We start from the raw sequence: 12,481 nt of genomic DNA, 5'->3' as shown, positions 1-12,481 counted from the left end.
CTGAGATTAATGTTTGTTCATTTCAACAATAACATATTCAGAAATTACTTCTAATAATCTGACTTAGGAGATCAAAATATTCATTTTGCAGCATTTCAAATGAGTTGTTTTTGTTATATTCCTGTCAGCCATACCCCAAACCAGAAACAACACAAGACAAGTCCAAAGGTAAGAAAGGCCAGTTGCATTCAAGTATTCATGTATTTCTCACAAATGGTTGGTTAAAAAATATTTAATAAAGAGAGCGGCTCTCGCATGTATAACTCTGAACAAAAAAAAAACTAACCCAGGCTACAGCTTCAGCAGATGAAACATGCAGTGATATATACAAAGCCCACAGCCAAGCCCCATTCAAATGTAACTCTTTTTGCACAATACTTTAAAGGGTACTATTCTTAGCTTTTCAAGCTTTAAGAGGAATTAATACACTCCATAATCCATTTTCAGACATAAATATTAGCCTAGGCAGGGAGGGTGCAGACTGTAAAGATGACAATCATCCCTCGATTTTTGTTTATTTTTCAGTGCCTCCCGATCTTTATCCCACAGTCCTTCTTCAAAAGAGTTAACGGGCTGATCATGAGCTTTGTCTGGGCAGGAGTCTCCGCGGGTGAAGAAGGCGATGTTGGAGAGGAACCGCAGCAAGGGAGGGCTGGCTTTGCCGAGTCTGGTCAATTATTACTGGGCGGCCAACATCGCTATGATAAGGAAGTGGATGGTGGGTACGGGGTCTATTTGGGAGCGGGTGGAGGCGGCTTCGTGCAGGGGCTCCAGTTTGGAAGCCCTGGTCACGGCTCCTCTACCCCTGCCGCCGGCCAAGTACACCACCAGCCCGGTAGTGGTGGCGACCCTGCGGATATGGGGCCAGTGGAGGAGGCATGTGGGGGAGATGGGGGCGTCTGTCTGGGCGCCAATCTGCGACAACCATCGGTTTGCCCCCGGCAGAATGGATGGGGGGTTCCGAGTATGGCGGCGAGCAGGGGCGGGAAGGGTGGGTGATATGTTCCTGGAAGGGAGATTCGCGAGTTTGAGGAGCTTGGAGGAGAAATTTGGGTTGGTAAGGGGAAATGATTTTAGATACCTACAGTTGCGGGACTTTGTTCGTAGACAGGTCCCATCTTTCCCACGCATCACGCTGTAGCCACTGTAGCCACCTAAAATGGACACTGAACTAAACAAAATGGAGAATCGCTAAGACTGCAGGGAAAAGCAGTTTAGCCAAGGCAGCAGCCTGCAAACACTCATTAGCATTTTGCAAGCAGCAAAACTAGTTTCTGGCCAGGTGGAAGATCTCAAACCAGAGGTGATAATGGCAAAACGCTTTACATACTAATGAGGCAGTCCAGATCTAGGCACACACAATGGCAACATTTGGGTTTGAATAAGATACTTTAAGTGGATGTCCAGACAGAGCGGCACCAGAAGTATCCACTATAGAAACCGCCCCCGCCATCAAGAGAGACCCTCACATTGGAGGAATTCAAAAGATATCGATTGGGAGTGATCCAATCGATTCCTGAAGGTAAAGCCCGCCCAGAAAAAGGCAAGGACATTGGGGACCCCTATAAAAGATAGGACCATGGGTGGGGGTCTGTCTGTTGTTTCGTGCTCCGGCTTTGACCAAGAACTCCAACCTGTATCCTGACTCCAGCCGTTGAGCACCAGCCGCCGAACCGTAAGTGCCAATACGACGCTCGCTACGCGAACCAGGCCCACTAGACCCCCAGTGACCAGCACGCTCTCTGAAGGTTGCAGACCAAGACCGGAACGAAGGCCTCGCTCCCTGACCTTGCCTGTTCCTGTTTAGTTAAGTATTCTGATTGCTTAGTTTAGTCATAGCTTAGTCCCTTAGCGTGTGCATGCGTATTTATTATAATTGTATAATAAATATTGATCGTTTGGAACTTACTAATCGGTGTATCGTTTTATTACTTTGAACCTGACCTTGGAATATTTGTGAGGTGTCTATACGGCATCTGGCAACTCCTGAGCTGAAAATACATACATAGAGCCTAGTGGTGTTAAGCACACGGCCTTTAAACGGAGGCGTGTTAATACACTCCAATAAACGCGTTTTACACCCATAGTAAAACGTGCAACAACGCCAATGGGGATCCTAGACAGAATAGTCTCTGGGAGGGATGAAGGGGAGGGTAGAGTCTCGGGTATTTATAAGGTGCTCATGAGGGAGGAAGGGTCCTAGACAGAGGAACTGAAACTTAAATGGGAGGAGGAGATAGGCGGGGAAATGGAGGATGGGCTGTGGGCAGAGGCCCTGAGTAGGGTAAACTCGACCGCGACATGTGCTAGGCTCGGGCTGATCCAATTTAAGGTCGTTCACCGGGCCCATATGACGGTGGCTCGGATGAGCAAATTTTTCGGGATAGAGGACAAATGCGCTAGGTGCGCGGGAGGACCAGCGAACCATGTTCACATGTTCTGGGCATGCCCTGAGCTGAGGGGGTACTGGGAGGGATTTGCGGGGGTCATGTCCGAGGTGCTAAAAACAAGGGTGGTGATGAGCTCAGGGGTGGCAATTTTTGGGGTTTCGGAAGACCCGGGCGTCCAGGGGGAGAAAGAGGCCGATGTGTTGGCCTTTGCTTCCCTGATAGCCCGGCGACGAATATTATTGGCGTGGAGGGACTCAAAGCCCCCGAAGACTGAGTGGTGGCTTGCGGACATGACGAGTTTCCTGGGGATGGAAAAAATTAAGTTCGCCTTGAGGGGTTCTGTGCAGGGGTTCACCCGGAGGTGGCAACCATTTATTGACTTCTTTGTGAGCGTCAGCAGAGGGGGGGGTAGAGTAGAGTAGGAGGGAAAATATGGCGGGTAGTACCGGTGGGAGGGGAGCGGGCTTGTGCAATATGTTACGGTGGAAGTATTGAAAGTACGTGGATGTTTGCACATTTTTGCCTTTTTTGCTTCCTTTCTGATGATGTCTGTAACTGTTTATAAAGCCAAAAACTACCTCAATAAAATTGTTTATTTAAAAAAAAAAAATATTAGCCTAAACTACAAGAGAACAAAATAGCTCTGACTTGGTATCCATCTGCAGCTCAAAAAGTTACCAATAAACTTAAAGAATCCTTAACATGGGGCTGGTTTAGCACAGTGCGCTAAATAGCTGGCTTGTAATGCAGAACAGTGCCAGCAGCGCGCGTTCAATTCCCGTACCAGCCTCCCCGAACAGGTGCCGGAATGTGGCGACTAGGGACGTTGCACAGTAACTTCATTGATGCCTACTTGTGACAATAAGCAATTAATATTGTTACCTCAGCCACTTACTTGGTGTGTACACAGTATAATTTTATCTGCACCACTGAAGATTCAACAGGGCCAGCAGTTCCTTCTGCCAAGAAAAAAATAAAGAGTAAGAAATAGTGCACAACAGGAACAACAGCTTTGCAACATCACAGAGCAAGGAAGCAAAAATATTGGAAATACTGCAGCATAAAAACAATCCATTTTGTCCTTTAGTTCACCATTACATGAACCGTCTAGTCCAATGTCAATGTCACTCTCCAATTTGTTCCCCATTCCTTTTGATGTTTTAATTCTACAAACGTGAGTCAGCAGGTGTTAACTATCAATGATGAAAACAAAAATGCTGGAAATCCTCAGGTCAGGCAGCATCTATGGTGAGATTAATACTGAAAATCAAGCTGACCGTTCATCAGAACTGAAACCAGTCCTCTCCACAAATGCTGCCCGACTTGTTGAGTATTCTCTGCAATTTTTGTATTTAAAATTTCCAGAAACCATAGTATTTTCTTTTGTATTATTGTTTATCAAGGATACTGTCCTATTTACTTTTTGAATGTACTCCATGATCAAGTGACAGAGCATCAGGTGAATGAAGCAAAACCCTGAGAACAGGTCACTTAATTAATTCTCCCTCACGTGAGGACTGGGAATTGTGAATTCTGAGTCATAGATGCATAATGACATAGAAGGAAGCCACTCTACAGAGTCAAGTCAGGAGTGTAATGGAATACTCTCCACTTGCCTGGATGTGTGCAACTCCAGCAACATTCCAGAAGCTCAACACCATCCAAAACAACACAGCCCACTTGATTGCAACCCTTCCACAAACATTCAAACCCTCCACCATCGACGAACAGTAGCAGCCGTGTGTACCATCCCACAAGATGCACTGCAATAATTCGCCACGGTTTCTTCGACAACATCTTCCAAACTCACAACCGCTACTATCTAGAAGGACAAGAGCAGCAGATACCTGGGAACTCCAACATCTGGAAGTTCCCCTTCAAGTCACTCACCCCGACTTGGAAATATATCGCCGTTCCTTCACTGGTGCTGGGACAAAGTCCTGATACTCCCTCCCACCCCAAAAGCACTGTGGGTGTACCTACACCTCAGGGATTGCAGCGGTTCAAGATGGCAGCTCACCATCACCTTCTGAAGGGCAAGTAGGGATGGGCAATAAATGCTGGCCTAGCCAGAGAAGCCCACATTCCATAAATTATTATTTTTTAAAAACTCTACTCAATGAGCCCTTGCCAGCTGTCTGTAGAGAAATCTAGTCTGTCCAATTCCCCTGCTCGAGTTTTAAAACCTGATTTTAAAGTATTTTCAAGTTTACAGAAGCTATGTATTTACATATTTCCTGTGGCAATTGTTAAGAAACAGTAGTAGGTTGCAAAAATAAAAATGGTTTAAGACACAACTTCACTGCTGCTAAAGAAGCTGGATAGGTTTTCTGAAGAGATCTGTAATTTATCAGGGACAAAGTATATTCCAATACAAACAATAACATTTCAGGGGATTTTTTTAAAAATCCAGTGATTAGTTTTATCAGCAGGAACAGAAAACTTTGTTCTGATAACATATACATGTTCAGAATTGGCTGATGGATGAGATTATCATCAAAAAAGTACGAATCGTATCTCTGTTGTTATGTATAAATAAGTTAATTTCTCATGCCATAAATTTTAGTGACTTCATAAAGAATTGTTAGTGTTTTGTTGCAGTTTTACTGTGCTTTGCTTCCCGTGATAAAATCCCCAAGCACAACTAAATCCTAGGTGACAATATTCCCCAGTGGAGGGCAACATAAACATCGGTAAATGCACGTCAATTGGCAGAAGAGCAGCACAATAGCATCCGAGGATCAGGCTGGCTAGCTGCCTGCCTCATCAGTCTGAAAACCGTATGCAAGAGGACAAACTCTCGACAAATGATAAACTGTGTGGTGAAACATGCATCCAAATCCCAGCATGTGTCTGGTTGCTGGTTTCCTTTCTTGTATGCTAAAATATTAAACTGCAACATATGCAATTATTATTATTTTTTTTTTAAAAAGCACATGGAGAGTATCCTTAATTGTTTACTGACCTGTATTTAAACTGTCACTCTCTTCCTCAACTGGTAGAACCTCTGTGTGTCTCGGGCGACACCTGCTGACATCCTGGATGCCAAAGCTGAGCACTGGGTGGGTAAGCAAAAACTCAGATATGGAGACAAAATGGGCCTTGCCTTCATCCTGGTTCTGATGTAGCTCCATCACATACAACACCTGCAACAGATAAATTGCTATTACAAAGCACAGGTCCATTCAGACTAAAGTAATTTATATATTTATACAAGGGCTGAACAGGGGATATAAAAAAAGCAAGAGATAGTGAGAATTCATCAGTTCTGAGCAAGGGTTTAACCAGCAAGAGATAGTGAGAATTCATCAGTTCTGAGCAAGGGTTTAACCAGCAAGAGATAGTGAGAATTCAGAGCTGATCGAGGGTTTAACCAGCAAGAGTGAGAGAGAATTCATCACAGCTGACCAGGGGCTATAAACCAGGGTGAGAAAGCGAAAATTAAGAGGAGCTGAGCAGTCCAACTATTATATAGCGTGTAACTTCAGAGACACAAAAATTGAAGTGAGCCATCACAGGGAAGTGATAAATGACGGCTGGTGAATATTTCCTATTTACATTAAGAAATTTCAACTGGGGCAAGTAGAACATTTATTGAAGAAAAAAATAATGCACAAACAAGACTCGATGCATGAAGTAGGAAATTTAAATTAAAAAATAATTATTAAAACCAAATAAAATTGACAGGGCAAGTTATGTGTTGCAACTGCAGTATTTGGGAGCTCATGGATGCTCTCCATGCTGCAGTATGTACAGTATTCGGGAGCTCTCTATCAGAGGGAGACCTATAAGCAAGACCAGTTTTACAAATGTTCCTGTTCTCAGTTTTTGTTACTACTGTTCTGCTGAGTTATTGTTATAGTTAAACTTCATTATTTATTGTATAAATATGTTCCTTCTTTTAAACAATGCATTTGACTACCTTCTCTGTGGTCTCAAATTTACCACAGTGACCAATGCTGGGAGTGCAAATATTGTCCCCTAGATGTGTCGGAAGTACAGAAAACTAAGGGTGGTGGGATTGCTCTGTTAATTGAGAATAACATTAGTACAACAGTGAGATATTACCTTAGTTCTAAATATCATGATATAGAATCATTTGGAGCAGAGATAAGAAATAACATTGGGAAGAAGTTGGTTGTGGGAGGAGCTTTTGGGCCTCCGAACAGTAATTGCGCTTTTAGGACAGAACATACAGGAATCAATAATAGGACCTAAGAAAGACATTGCAATTATCATGGGTGATTTTAATCTATATCTAGTTTGAACGAATGAGATCAGCATAGGTAGCCTGGAAAATGAATTTATTCCACATAATTAAATTCAGGTTAATTTCTTGCAGCACATTCATAGAATTTACAGTGCAGAAGGAGGCCATTCAGCTCATCGAGTCTGCACCGGCTCTTGGAAAGAGCACCCTACCCAAGCCCACACCTCCACCCTATCCCCATAACCCAGTAACCCCACTCAACACTAAGGGCAATTTTGGACACTCAGGGGCAACCTAGCATGGCCAATCCACCTAACCTGCACATCTTTGGACTGTGGGAGGAAACCCACACGCACACGGGGAGAAAATGCAGACTCCACACAGACAGTGACCCAAGACGGGAATCGAACCTGGGACCCTGGAGCTGTGAAGCAACTGTGCTAACCACTCTGCTACCATGCTGCCCTTCCAGAGCCAACCAGAGAGCAGGCTATTCTGGACCAGTATCAGGATAATGGGTCATAGCCCCGAATTAGGTACGGACATGTTGAACTTTTAACTAAGATTTGATTTTTAAAAAGCATGTACAAGCAAAAATTGGCTGGGATTGCAAAGTAACCCACTTGCTGGAATTCTTATATGGATTGTACTCAATCCCAAAAGAGACAATAGAACGTCACACCCTTTTTCAGACAGTGATACAGTAGTCCCCCTTTATAACGCGGGTGTTGGGGTCCAAGACCCCCACCCGCGTTGTAACCGAGCCGCGGATATCCATGATGGGGGTTTTAAATTTATTTAAAAATCTATGCTAGCGCTTCCCATTGAGAGTCTACGGGGGGGGGGGGGGGGGGGGGGGGGGGGGGTCAGACCCCCGTAGACTCACAATGGGAAGCGCTAGCATAGATTTTTAAATAAATTTTAAACCCCCATCGTGGATCCAATTAAAATTTCAGCGGCCGGCTCACTTTGATCCGGAGAGAAGCTGCTCTCAGTGAAATAATCAGCCGGCCGCTGAAATTGACACTGCCGGCTGCTCTCTCCCTCCAATCCAACTTTAAGTTTTAATGTTTCTGATTGGAGGGAGAGAGCAGCCGGCAGTGTCAATTTCTTTTTTTTCCTCCGGCTTGCCCCCTCTCCCCCCACATCCTCCAACTAGACCCCTCTCCCCCCACACCCTCCGGCTCGCCCCCTCTACCCCCCCAACACCCTCCGGCTCGCCCCCTCTACCCCCCCAACACCCTCCGGCTCGCCCCCTCTACCCCCCCAACACCCTCCGGCTCGCCCCCGCAGGGGGGTCTCCCCCCCACACCCGCAGGGGGGGGGGGGGGGTCCCCCCCCCCCCCCCACACCCGCAGGGGGGTCCCCCCCCCCACACACCCGCAGGGGGGGGGGTCCCCCCCCCCCACACCCGCAAGGGGGGGGGGGGTCCCCCCCCCCCACACCCGCAAGGGGGGGGGGGGGTCCCCCCCCCCCACACCCGCAGGGGGGGGGTCCCCCCACACCCGCCCCCCCTCCTCTCCCCCCAACACCCCCCCCCCCTCCTCCCCCCCCCCATCCCCCGCCCCCCCTCCTCTCCCCCCCCATCACCCGCCCCCCCTCCTCTCCCCCCCCATCACCCGCCCCCCCTCCTCTCCCCCCCCCAACACCCGCCCCCCCTCCTCTCCCCCCCCAACACCCGCCCCCCCCTCCTCTCCCCCCCCAACACCCGCCCCCCCCTCCTCTCCCCCCCCAACACCCGCCCCCCCTCCTCTCCCCCCACACCCGCCCCCCCTCTTCTCCCCCCCCAACACCCGCCCCCCCCAACACCCGCCCCCCCCCCTTCTCCCCCCCCAACACCCGCCCCCCCCTCTTCTCCCCCCCCTTCTCCCCCCCCAACACCCGCCCCCCCCTCTTCTCCCCCCCCTTCTCCCCCCCCCAACACCCGCCCCCCCCTCTTCTCCCCCCCAACACCCGCCCCCCCTCTTCTCCCCCCAACACCCGCCCCCCCCTCTTCTCCCCCCCAACACCCGCCCCCCAACACCCCCCTCCTCCTCTCCCCCCCAACACCCGCCCCCCAACACCCCCCTCCTCCTCTCCCCCCCCACACCCGCCCCCCAACACCCCCCTCCTCTCCCCCCCCTCCCCTCTTCTCCCCCCTCCCCCTCTTCTCCCCCTTCCCCCCCCCCTCCTTCCCCCCCTCCCCCCCCCTCCTCTCCCCTCCCCCTCTTCTCCCCCCCAACACCCGCCCCCCCTCTTCTCTTCTCCCCCCCAACACCCGCCCCCTCCCTTCTCCCCCCCAACACCCGCCCCCTCCCTTCTCCCCCCCCAACACCCGCCCCCTCCCTTCTCCCCCCCCAACACCCGCCCCCTCCCTTCTCTCCCCCCCCCAACACCCGCCCCCCTCCCTTCTCCCCTCCCTTCTCCCCCCCCCCAACACCCGCCCCCTCCCTTCTCCCCCCCCCAACACCCGCCCCCTCCCTTCTCCCCCCCCCCCCCCCCCCGGCAGTGTCAATTTCAGCGGCCAGCTGATTGTTTCAGTGAGAGCAGCTTCCCTCTCTGGATCAACGTGAGCCGGCCGCTGAAATTGACACTGCCCGCTGCTCTCTCCCTCCAATCCAACTTTTAAGTTTTAATGTTTCTGATTGGAGGGAGAGAGCAGCGGGCAGTGTCAATTTCAGCGGCGGGCTGATTATTTCAGTGAGAGCAGCTTCCTTCTCCGGAGCCGGCCGCTGAAATTGACACAACTGACAGTTGGGGTCCATCAGCCCCCCCGCGGTATATCGCGAACCGCGGTATTGCGGAGCGCGGTATAACGGGGGACTACTGTATTTCAATGGAAGAAGTGCATTGCAGCTGAATTGCAATCGCCTATGGAAGCAGATTACCATCTCAGCAGGAAACCATCTCCTGTGAGTTTATATCCAAAATATGTTTGTGCTTTGCCCCTTCCAGGAATACACAAGTGGTTAAAAATCAACTGCAGCTCTGGTGTCTGTGTGCTAGATGGTGTTCTAGTTCAATGTGAGGATCATAGCTGAAGAGTATCAACGAGGCATCCCTGCTGGTTGCAGGTTTAAAAAAATCTCTCCGATTCCTGGAAGTGAAGTCACCAAGGTCACAGTCAAAAAGGAAGCAGGGCAACACCTTCCAGCTAACCTGCAGAACCAAGAATCTCCAAACCAACTGCAGAAGTCCGTACAACCTGAATCGTCCAACTTATTGGGCACAACAATACACTATCTATTCCTCATTGACAAGCCAAAGATTCGGATATCTTTTTAACTTTTATTTTTGGACTCACTTCTCTTTTCTAATCTGTTTTTGTGTTGCATGTTATTATTTTCTTCATGCATTATAGTGATGAATAAACTCACTCTAACTCAGGAAAGCCTGGTTAAATTGGCTCCTTTTAAAATATAAATATATTGGACTGGGAACGGGACTCACAAGATAAAGCATCCTTTTTTAAATTAACCTTGTTGCAACCAACCAATGGGGTTGAATAAAGGAGGTCAGCTCATCCCTCCTCACCCAGGAGCATAACAATTTGGGGGTATCCCATCCAGAATCTGGAGGGCCTCACGGGGGACTGGTCATTCACTTGATAGTGTGCAATGAGATAGGACGGATCAATAATCTCGGCGTAAAGAAACCTCTTCTTCTTCGGCGATCACTCATTAACGAGTATGATTATCTGCCCAAGAAATTCTGTGTTACTGGTCATAGGTTCTGTGGATTCTTGCATGGCTGATGAGTCCGATCCTCGAGCCAAATCTTCAACCGCACACTTGGCAGGTGTTTCCAGGAGCTGCGGTCAGTCCTTAGACTCTAGATCGTTGATATTCCTTTTGCAGGCTCCTTTTCCGGGCCTCCTCTTGCCACCGGGTGTTCTTGGACCATTAGACATAGGAGCAGAATCAGACAATTTGGCTCATCGAGTCTGCTCCGCCATTCAATCATGGCTGACATGTTTCTCATCCCTGGGCAGCACGGTGGCACAGTGGTTAGCATTGCTGCCTCACAGCGCCGAGGTCGCAGGTTCGATCCCGGCTCTGGGTCACTGTCTGTGTGGACTTTGCACATTCTCCCCGTGTTTGCATGGGTTTCACCCCCACAACCCAAAGATGTGCAGGGTAGGTGAATTGGCCACGCTAAATTGCCCCTTAATTGGAAAAAATTAATTGAATTGGGTACTCTAAATTTATTTTAAAAAATAAAAGTAAAAATGTTTCTCATCCGCATTCTCCTGCCTTCTCCCCGTAACCCCTAAACCTCGTATTAACCAAGAACCTATCTATTTCTGTCTTAAAGAAACTCAATAATTTGGCCTCCACAGCCTTCTGCGGCAGAGTTCCACAGATTCACCACCCTCTAGCTGAAGAAATTCCTTGGTTCTTGACAGAGGGTAGATCCAGTTTCAATGGCAAAGGAACCTCAACGATTGGTGATCTCCCTACAGCTGCAGCCTCCACCTGTCATCACAGCTGTTGATATCAGACGAGTATCTTCTGCCTGATCTGCAGTTGAGGAATTATTTTCGATTGTGCTTTGTCTGGTTCCTCCCCTCTGACCTTACTGTCATGGGTGACCCTGTCAGGAGCTTAAGTCTCCTGATGACATTGCTCTTGGGATCAATGGAATGTTCAAACGTCTCCACCACGGCAAGGTGGCAATTCAAAGGCTCAAAAAGCCCGATTAAAACATAAATACATTTGGACTGGGAAAAGGTACTCACAAGGGAGTGGATCCTTTCTTAAATTAACCTTGTTGCGACTAACCAATGAGGTTGAATAAAGAAGTGGAACCAGCTCATCCCTCCTCAAACAGGAGCATAACAATTTGGGAGTATCCCATCCCATATTAATCCCATGATTAATAATCTCATACTAAAGGAACATCTGGGTAAGAATGATCATAACATGATTGAATTTTGCTTTTAGTTTGAAAAAAAGAATGGGTCTAAGAGTGGCGTTTTAAACTTAAGTGAAGGTTTAAATCAAGGGTACAAAGACAAATTAAAGTGAACTGGGAAAATAGGTAATGGGGTAGGTAAATAGAAAAGCAGGAGACGTTTAAGGAGATATTTCATAATGTTTCAATAGAGGTGGGTGGGAGTTGGGTAGGGACAGGTGAAATTAGAGAGGAATAAGATGCTTCGCGGAAATTTGTAGCTCAACTCAGGGTCAAGCGGGATATCTGGAATGTTTTCAACTTGGCCAAACAGCTGAGAAGGAGCATGTAATAAAAGGTGAGGGTGCGGTATTCCTGATAAGGACCAAATCTTCAGTCTACCAATAGTAAACATTCACCCCCTTCATCACTGTCCCAATAGTGTTCCATCAACAAGATGCATTGCAGCAATGTACATCCTTCAACGTCACCTTTCAGACACACAACCTCCACCACCTAGAAAAAATGGGCAGCAAATACATGGGAATACCACCACCCATAAATTCCCTTCCAAGTCACATAACATGACTTGGATTGATATTGCCATTCCTTCACTGTCAGAGTCAAAATCCTGGGAGTGCCTTCCTAACAGCACTATGGATGTACCTACAGCAACAGTTCAAGATGACACACCACCACTTTCCCAAGGACAATTAGGGATGGGTAATAAACGCCGCCCTTGCTAGTGACACTCTCAGCCCATATTGCGATCCTGGACCAGACTCCAACAGTTGCTAGGATACCAGACAGAAATTCCAATATTTGACTTAATTTGTAAGACTGTGAGGGAAGGATACTTTGCTCCAGGAGTAATTCTATATACAAATAGGGATATAGTGTATTAAAACAAACTTTGGGAACACAGTCTTAAAACTAACTTTATCTTAAAGAAAATAGCTTTGAATTAACAATTAAACAATGCTTAGCGAAGGCAATGAAACACTAAATC

The 12,481-nt window shown here is 47.9% G+C and overlaps 1 protein-coding gene across 1 annotated transcript in view; it reads right to left on the bottom strand.

Annotated features, from left to right (window-relative positions):
• The window catches only part of edc4 (enhancer of mRNA decapping 4), a 145,215-nt gene that overhangs the window by 98,844 nt on the left and 33,890 nt on the right, over positions 1–12,481 (bottom strand). Inside the window, 2 exon segments of the mRNA XM_038805995.1 lie at positions 3,286–3,349; positions 5,356–5,536. Of these exon segments, the coding sequence (XP_038661923.1) occupies positions 3,286–3,349; positions 5,356–5,536 (245 nt within the window).

This window comes from Scyliorhinus canicula, chromosome 9 (genome assembly GCF_902713615.1).
Source record: "Scyliorhinus canicula chromosome 9, sScyCan1.1, whole genome shotgun sequence".
In the NCBI taxonomy this organism is placed as follows: domain Eukaryota; kingdom Metazoa; phylum Chordata; class Chondrichthyes; order Carcharhiniformes; family Scyliorhinidae; genus Scyliorhinus; species Scyliorhinus canicula.
Note: the sequence above shows the minus strand (reverse complement) of the source record. Positions and strands in the feature narration are given on the sequence as shown.